Raw genomic sequence first — 10,024 nt, forward strand, 5'->3', positions numbered from 1 at the left:
TGTTGTATTTGTACTGATAAATAATAAATAAAGTGATATATATATATATATATATATATATATATATATATATATATATATATATATATATATATATATATATATATATATATATATATATATATATATATAACTCAGAAATATTTTTGCAGACTATTTGAATTATTATCCAAGTATTTCATTAGATTTCATACTGTTATATTAGAACATTGTACAGCTTCTGAGTGCTTAAGCATTTACATGATTAGTTTATGTGCATGTGTAGTATTTAGTTGAAATATTTAAAAAGTATATGTAATGTCACATTCTTTGAGAAATGAAATATGTTTTGGTATATATCTCTTATTGCAGATTTTTCCTGCAGAACTATCAACATATTCTGGCCTTGGCATTAGCTGTGAAAGAGATCAATGAAAACAACAACATTTTACCCAATGTGACTTTGGGTGTGCACATTTCTAATAGTTATTTCCTGGCGAGATGGACATACTTGGCTTCAATGGAGCTTCTCTCAACACGGGGCAAATACATCCCCAACTATAAGTGTGATGCCAAGGATAATGCAATATCTGTTATTGCGGGACCTAACTCTCACATCTATCCCTACATGGCAAACATCTTGAATGTCTACAAGATGCCACAGGTAAGATTTGCTCTTGAACAAAGTGTAATAGGCTTTGGAGCCAGGAGGAAGAGCCGCAGTCTAGAGACAATGATCTAATCAAAAGCATCAGAGTCCAAACCCGAAAAGAAATTTGAGAAAGCAACTCAGAATGGACTCTTCCTTGTTGTTTTGAATGCAAAGGGAGAGGAGGGAGTAATTCTTGTGGACTTGCAAGATCAGAAAACCAGAATCATGAATACTAAACATTATTTTAATGTTAGGGTTACAGTAACAAAAGCCCACAAGTTTGAAAACAATTGTCCCACTCCTGTTACATTTATAAAGTTAATGTTTACAAAGCAAAATAATAATAATGATATAAATTTTATGTTACAGTTTATTATTTGAAAATAAATAATTGGCAATTCAAAGAGAAATGAAAACAAAAATATGGTGGCCAGATGAGATATTTTAGATACTGTACTTGATTAATTTCTCAGTCTTGATCCAAGCCCATTAATAATTGTTGGTTCTTTGACTGAGTTATAAATGCCCTTTGCTGAAGTGTATTTGCCAATGGTCTTCAGATGGTGCTCTAGCTGTTTTGGGATTGCATTGCACCCAATACATTTTATGAATACATTTTCTTACCATATTTTAGTAACCAAATTAAGGATTCATGATTTTAAAAAATCAATATATTATTATTTGGGAATAGTTAGTTTGTTCTTTAAATTCATTTCCTGAATTAATGCGTTTCTCACATCTCTGGCTTTGTATTTATAGAACAGTAACAAACAGTTGAAAAAATATTCTGAACATCAGTTGTTTCAGAACTTGATTAGATCTTGATTGTTTACAGAAAACCGTACATTAAGAGCAGATTTTTAAAAAATGAATGTTTCATTTTCGGAAACCATGCTTCTTCTTCTTTTTCCCTATGTTCAGCTGACATATGGGTCTTCTCCAACAATAGATGACAAGATACAAACTGCTTTCTTTCATCGCTTTTTCCCAAATGGTGATCAACAGATTATGGGTATTCTCCAGTTGTTGCTGCATTTTAGATGGACGTGGATTGGGCTGATTTCCCAACCTGATGTGATTGGAGAGAGCTTCGTACAAAATGCTGTTCCTTTGCTTTCCCAGAATGGTGTCTGCTTTGACTTCATAGAAGAGATGGTCAAGGAAACATTTTCTAATAATGTTTTAAGTGTCGTTGCAGATTTTCGCAAAACATACCTGATTATCATGAAGAGCACTGTCAATGCTATTATCGTATATAGTGAAAACCAAAACACTGTCTTTTTTAGAATGTTGCCCTATGTTGAACAATTTGTAGAGACATCCATTGAGAGCAAAGCTAAAGTTTGGATAATGCCAGCCCAGATGGAGTTTACCTCACTTGCATTTCAAAGGACTATGGATATGCGTGCCTTCAATGGTGTTATATCTTTCATAGTTTCTTCCAAGGAGATCTCTGGATTCAATAAGTTCTTGCAGATGAGAAACCCAATTTCAGAAGCAGAAGACCATTTAATGAGAGAGTTCTGGGAGCAGGCTTTTCAATGTTCATTTCCTAAAGATAAATTAAATGAAGATAGAATATTGTGCACTGGAGAAGAGAAGTTGGAGAAACTACCTAAGTCTGTGTTTGATACCACCATAAGTGGACAGAGTTACAGCATCTATAATGCAGTCTATGGTGTGGCATATGCTTTACAAGCCATGCTTTCCCCTAAGTCCAAATACAGGAGATGGGCAGAAGTTGGGAGAGAAATATTGTTGGCTCAAAAACCATGGCAGGTAATAAAAGAATAAATGAATATTTCCCTTTGCTGTTCTGTCTAATGCAATAAGGTGTGCTACAAAGGTTATGGCCAATGAGAATGCTGGAGTGATGATTTTTAAGTCTCTTGCCACTCTATTTTTCTCTTGTTTTGAGAAACCTTTGTAATTGTGAAGATATAACAATGCTACAAGAAAATGGAAGAAAGAATTAAGATGAAATATTATCTCATTATTTGGCAGAGATTCGATATATCTGAAGAAATATTGATGAGGGTTGAACAAACAATTATTCTGTTATTGTATCCAATCATATTAAATGAAGTACCTTCAACTTAATACTACTGATTCTTTTTTCTTTCCGTTCCTTCCTTCTTTCCCATTAATTGTCTACCTCTGTTTTTGTTTAGCTCCATCACTATTTGAGAACTATCTCATTTAATAACACAGCAGGACAGAAAATTTCCTTCAATGAAAATGGAGATTTAGAGACTGGATTTGACATTATCAGCTGGGTCACCTTCCCAAACAACAGTTTTGTTAAAGTCAAAGTTGGAAAGATCGACCCATCAGCTTCTCCAGATAAGCTGTTCACCATTTCTGCACAAGACATCATCTGGCCCGCCATGTTTAACCAGGTATAGCCTACTCAGATTTCAAAATGTGTGTTCTTCCCCATCCCTTCTTGCTTCCAGAATTATTGATTTGAATGGATCTAATCCTTCAAATTGTCAAGTTGAAAACTGCAAACATGAAGAAATAGAGGTAGTCCTTGAATAGCAACCACAATTGAGGCCAAATTGAATCCTGATTTGTAGATGGAGTTGGTGTTTGTAGATTGGTCAGCTCTTTTGTATCATCCTGTGTGGCTGAGGTTCTGGCTGTGTGTCTGTTGTTGTTTTGTGTTCTAACTACCTGGGGGGTGGGTGGGGTTCATTTGTTGACTAGGGCTGGTTTCCAGATGTCTGGTAGGTGAGAGGTACCATCACATTTATTCATGTTGTGGGGGTGTTTCTCTATTTCGATGGCTTCCATAATTAGTCTCTTGTTGAAGTGTTCTGTTTTGGAGATTAATTTGGTTCCTTCAAAATCAATTTCATGTCCTGTTGCTTTAAGGTGCTGGAAAAGGGAGGAAGTTTTTTCTTCTTTTCTGACTCAGTTCTTGTGTTCTGCAATGCATGTATTTATTCTCCTATTAGTTTGTCCAATGTATGTGGCAGGGCAGATTTTCCCTGGTATTTCGTAGACTCCTTGGTTTTCTAGCTGGATCTTGTCTTTGGGGTTTCTTAAGATTTTGGCTATTTTTTGGTCAGTGCTGAAAGCTACCTAAATATTGTGCTTATGGAGAATTTTTCTGATTTTATGTATGGTGCCTTTGATGTAAGGGAGGAGGGCGATGCCATTGTCCTGTTCTGTGTCTCGGTTCTTGGGGGGGAGTCTCCCTTTGGATTAGGTTGGTAATTATTTTTCTTTGGAATCTGTTGGAGAGTAATATGTTTGTGAGAGTGTGTAATTTCAGTTTTCAGGTGGTCTTTGTCAGCTAGGCCTTTGGTTCTGGAGATGAGGGTCTTGGCTACAAAGTTGATCTGTGCAGGGTGGTGATGGGATTGTGCATTTAAGTAGTGTTTGGTGTGTGTTTTTCCCGGTAGATGGTGTGTCCTAGGGAACCATTGGTGTTTTTTTTTTGTTTTTTTTTTTTTTTTTGTAGATTAGGACGTCCAGGAAGGGAAGTTTGCTCCTATTTCCATGGTGAATTATATTTTGGGGTGTAGGCTGTTGATATGTGTGAGGAAGTTGTCCAGTTTTTTTCGCCGTGTGGCCCAATCACAAAAATGTCATCAACATATCTAAGCCAGAGTTTGTGTTTGTGTTCAGATTTATCTAAGGTTTAGTTTCAAAATGTTCCATGTATAAGTTTGCGATGATGGGTGAGAGGGGTGATCCCATGGGTGCTCCTTCTATCTGTTTGTATCTTTGTCCTTTATGAATGAAGTATGTGTTGTTTAGGCAGTGGTTGGTCAGGTCCAGGATGTGTTTTGGAGGGTTGTGTTTGTTCTGGATAGCTGTGAAGGCTTCTTTTATAGGCACTTGGGTGAAGAGGAATATCACATTGAAGCTGATGAGTAGGTCGCTAGGTTGTAGGTTTTGTTTCTTTATTGTTTCTATGAAGTGGAGTGAGTTTTGTATGTGTGAGGTGATGGACTCTTTGTAGGGTTGAAGTTGTTTGGCGAGGAATTTGGCAAGTTTCTGTAGAGGTGAGCCTATGGAGCTGACTATGGGTCTGACTGGTGTTCCTTCTTTGTGTATCTTGGGGAGGCCATAGAGCTTGGGGCATCTGAATGATTTATCTCTGGAGATGATTCTCTGCTGGATCTCTTCACAGACGTGTTCACCACCACTGAGGCATTGCCTTTGTCTGCTGGCAGAATGATTATGTTGTTGTCTTTCCTCAAGTTGGTGAGTGCTTTTTGTTCTTCTTTCTGTAAATTGCTTCTGGGTGGATTGCTGGAGCAGAGGACATTGGTGACTTCAATTCTGATTTTATTGGCTTCATCTGGGTTGATTTTGGTGAGGGTAGCTTCAACTCTTCATATGATGTTTTCAGTGGGGATGCGTTTAGGGGCGACTGCAAAGTTGAATCCTCTGGAAAGGACATTGGTTTCTGCTGTGGTGAGGGTCCTGTCTGATATGTTGTGTACTGTTTGTTTCGTGAGTTGCTGTGGAATGGGGTTGGGCTTCTGTTGTTTTTCTAGTCTGTGGAGTTTGTTGGTGTGTGTGTCGGTCTTGTAGGAGGTTTCTGTTTTGGCTCTCCAGAGGGATAGTTGTTTGAATTTGTCCCAGAGTGAAGGGTGGATTTTGTTGCTGAGTTTGAGGTGAAGAGTGAGTAGGTCCCGGTTGGTTTGGTCTAGTAGGAATCTTTTCCTGTGGAGTTCGTTTCTGATTAGGACTAATTCAGAATGCAGTCAGAAAAAAAAGAAAAAAAAACTTCCTCCCTTTTCCAGCACCTTAAAGCAACAGGACATGAAATTGATTTTGAAGGAACCAAATTAATCACCCAAAACAGAACACTTCCACAAGAGAATAATTATGAAAGCCATCGAAATAGAGAAACACCCACACAACATGAATAAATGTAATGATACCTCCTGCCTACCAGACATCTGGAAACCAGCCCTTTTCAACAAATGAACCCCACCCACCACCCAGGTAGTTACAACACAAAAGAACAACGGATATGCAGCGAGCACCTCAGCCACACAGGATGATATGAAACAGCTGACCAATCTACAAACATCAACTCTATCTACCAATCCGGATGCAATTACACAGCCAATCAACCCACTTACAGCAACTAAGCCAGCACTCCACACAGACACACCAAGATTTGTAGAAAGATGACAGCGCCTTCAGCGCACAAGCCTGAAGCAGAAAACACCAGCCTGAAGATGGCAAGTGGGATCTTGCCGAAACATTGCCAAGACAATCTCAATCTTACATGGAAAAAGATCTGAATACAACAAGACCAGCATGTATGTATGTATGTATGTATGTATGTATGTATGTATGTATGTATGTATGTATGTGTGTGTGTGTTACAAATCCCAGTAAGGCTATGGCTAGCTGATGAGAGCTAAATAGCTTCAAATGGATCTCTACTAGTCTCCCTTTATTTATTTATCAGCACAAATACAACACAAACATAGAAAAGGCAACATTAAAAATAAAAATATGGTTTTCTGCCTGGATGGTCTTCTGTAGTGAGCCGAAGGACAGAAAGGGGCAGTAGTGAGCTCCCTCCCATATTTGGGCATATCAGGAGTTGTAACACAAACACACACACACACACACACACACACACACATATGTATGTAGGTATGTATTTGTGTTACAACCCCTGGTATGCCTATATATATACATATATATGTATATATATATGCCTATATATATACTGGTAGATAGATGATAGATAGATAGATAGATAGATAGATAGATAGATAGATAGATAGATAGATAGATAGATAGATAGATAGATGATAGATAGATAGATGATAGATAGATAGATAGATAGATAGATGATAGATAGATGATAGATAGATAGATAGATAGATAGATAGATAGATAGATAGATAGATAGATAGATAGATACCTAGAGAGGCAGACACATAGAGAGACAGACAGAGGGAGATAGACAGACAGACAGACAGACAGACAGACAGACAGAGGCAGAAAGATGATGTATCAATTACCTTTCCATAAGAAAAAGTGGGGTGGAAAACACATATTTACTTGCCATTTCAAAGTTAATTACTGATCCCCAATTTCCCTGTGGGAAAAAAGAATTATCTCCCATTTTAGCTGTAGTCTTTGTATTGAAAGGTGTATGTCATCTTAAATATTCCCCAAGAATATGGTTTGAAGGCAATTAATTTACAAAGGATAATGAAGGAAGACATGATCTGAATAACGAGAACAGATGGATGGAGGGATGGATGGATGGACCGATACACCGATAGACAGACAGACAGACATATAGACAGACAGATGAATAGGTGGATAAGTGGATAGATGGATGGATGGATGGCTTTGCCAAGTTCAAATTTATCCCCCAAATGGCAAGAAGAATGATAAAACTATGGCTCTTAGATTGCTTCTTTTCCATGAAGCAATGCTCACCCAAAGGAAAGCAACTAGTGCTTATCAGGGGTGGGTTCCAACAGTCACTACTGCTAGTTTGCTCATGTGTGCGTCACATATACATGCTTGATACACGGTGCGCCCACATGCACAGTGCAATAAAAAATATTCCGTGCATGCTCAGAAGCAAAAAACAAGATGACGGCACCTATGGCACCATCCGGAGAACCAGTTTGGGGGCATGGCAGGCCAGGGTCGCTGCTGGTTCCAGCGATCCAGGCCGCCAAACCACTACCGGTTCGGCCAAACCGGTCCAAACTGGTAGGAATCCACCACTGATGCTTATCTTCTTGGCATGGATGGGAAGGGAAAAAAGAAAGGGAAAATCTCATGTCAGGGAGCATGTTAACCCTGGCCCATAGAGAAAACCTCTCCATTGCTGCGGCCAAAGTAGAGAAAGGAATTGAAACTCAGGGTAGGGGGAGGTAATTCATCTACAATTCCACCTAATTTATGCATGAAAAATAAATTATTCTGGATCTTTACATCCATCAAATGATGCTTTTTTCCAGGCTCTCCAGTTTTTAGTGTTCCTATCCCCAGTTTTGATTCTAGTTCCCATTTTCTGCAAAAGTTCCACTGATTTATTACAATTGCTCTAAACCAGTGCTTCTCAATTATTTTCTGTCATGCCCCCCCAGGAAGAAGAAAATATTTCGCGCGCCCCTCGCGACTGTAAATAGTATCATTTGTTTATAAAATTGTTATAAGTACACCTCTGCATAACACTGTATCCTTATTAACGTATAAGAGAATAAAAAAGAAAGAAATGTGGATCAATTTACAACAAAGAATAGCTTTATTAACTGTAGCAGAAAAGATTTAAAGGAGCACAGGATTTAAAGGAACACAATATTAAAAAAAACTTTAACCTGCAAAACAAAAATATATAAAATAATTTGAGCTGAGCCCCCTTTACGGAGCCTCGCACCCCCCCTGGGGGCCCCGCCCCACTATTTGAGAAGCACTGCTCTAAACCAACTGGTTTTGTGACACTTATACCCTATTATTTAAAAGTAAAGTTCACCCTGAAAAAGAATTTTCTGATAGAAAATTGTGACTTTTAATAAATCCTGCTTTCATTTCTTGATAGGTTCAGCCTCTGTCTGTATGCAATGACCATTGCTATTCGGGGACCAGGAAGAGGAAAATAGAAGGAAAGCCATTTTGCTGTTATGACTGTATTCCTTGTGCAAAAGGGAAAATTTCAAACCAGATGGGTAAGATTTGCTTTTCAAAAAAACCATTCAGACTCCTTAACTGTGATTCAAAATGCTAATATTTAACCTTCCAAGGGGACTATTAATGTCATGACTGAATGAATGACATTGCTCCGTAAATTTAAAAATGAAAGAATATTTAGAGAATCCAAAAATAAATGACCTATTCCAGGTATTACACATAATTGTTTCTGATTAATGCAGAACAAAACTATGAAAAGATAAGCCTAATGAAAACCCTTTTCTGTTGTAGGATGAAGGATTTCCCCAAGAAAGATAGAAGAGAGAGAGGGAATGAAGGGAGGGAGGGGGAGAGGGAGAGGGAGGAGAATGTGCATAAAAGAGGAACAGGGTAGAATTGTAATCACAAAACATTAATTAAATCTTCTATTTATTAACTATCTGTTCCCCTATATTACTATTTCCAGAAATAGATCTTAATGCTTTCTTGTTTCAGATGCAGTTGATTGTTTCCAATGTTCAGAAGATCATTATCCAAACAAGGCTCAAAATCTCTGTATTCTAAAAACTACAACCTTCCTGTCTTACAATGAGCCACTGGGAATCACTTTGGCCACTGTTAGTCTCTTATTTTCTTTGCTGACAGCTTTGGTGTTGGGAATCTTCATTAAAGAGCAGGACACACCCATAGTCAAAGCCAACAACAGGAATCTCACTTATGTTCTTCTTATTACTCTCCTCCTTTCCTTTCTCTGCAGCTTACTCTTCATTGGGAAACCTGATCAAATGAAATGTCTATTGCGACAAACTGCTTTTGGCATCATCTTCTCCGTGGCCCTTTCTTGCATTTTGGGGAAAACAACCATTGTTGTTATTGCTTTCATGGCCACTAAGCCAGGCTCCAAAATGAGGAAATGGTTGGGGAACAGGTTGGCCAAAGGTATTATCCTATCTTGCTCCATAGCACAATTCACCATTTGTACAATGTGGCTGGCAATTTCTCCCCCATTCCCAGATTCAGACATGTACTCCATGGCTGAAGAAATTGTCCTGGTATGTAATGAAGGTTCAGCGATCATGTTTTACCTTGTCCTTGGCTTCATGGGGTTCTTGGCGTCTACCAGCTTCACAGTGGCCTTTCTAGCCAGGAAGTTACCTGACAGCTTTAATGAAGCCAAATTTATCACCTTTAGCATGTTGGTCTTTTGTAGTGTCTGGATATCATTTGTTCCAACATATTTGAGTACAAAGGGAAAATATATGGTGGCCGTGGAGATCTTCTCCATTTTGGCTTCAGCTGCTGGATTGTTGGGCTGCATCTTTTTCCCCAAATGCTATGTTATTATTTTTAGGCCTGATTTGAATACGAAGGGACAGTTAATAAAAAAATGATTAAGGTTTTGTTTATTGATGTGGTGCATTAAGTGGTTCCCTGATTCCAATAATAATGTGAGATTCATTACATGCCAGAATTATTGATTCAGTACTATACAGTTACACATATAATTATCATTTCAACACAAATTTCTAACAAAAATTTCTCATGCATATTGAAGAGAAAAATTCATATGAAGAAATCTATAACCAGGACTCCAAAATTATATCAGGTAGCACTAATTCTGCTTCCCTTGGGAAGAATTCTCTAAGTAAAACAAATACTGCAGCTCAGATTTTAAAAATATGAAAATTTTCAGTAGTTACAGCATTTTTGGGGCTTGACATTGGAAATAAGATTTGAGAAATTTTTCATTATTCC

The 10,024-nt window shown here is 37.9% G+C and overlaps 1 protein-coding gene across 1 annotated transcript in view; it reads left to right on the plus strand.

Annotated features, from left to right (window-relative positions):
• Nucleotides 1–9,660, plus strand: part of LOC309401279 (vomeronasal type-2 receptor 26-like) — a gene marked incomplete at both ends in the record, with an annotated part of 22,258 nt that extends 12,598 nt beyond the window's left edge. Inside the window, 2 exons of the mRNA XM_081970342.1 lie at nt 352–643; nt 8,863–9,660. Of these exons, the coding sequence (XP_081826468.1) occupies nt 352–643; nt 8,863–9,660 (1,090 nt within the window). The remainder of the gene's footprint in view (nt 1–351; nt 644–8,862) is intronic.
• Nucleotides 9,661–10,024: the final 364 nt, after the last annotated feature.

This window comes from Natrix helvetica (assembly GCF_964273705.1).
Source record: "Natrix helvetica genome assembly, chromosome: Z".
In the NCBI taxonomy this organism is placed as follows: domain Eukaryota; kingdom Metazoa; phylum Chordata; class Lepidosauria; order Squamata; family Natricidae; genus Natrix; species Natrix helvetica.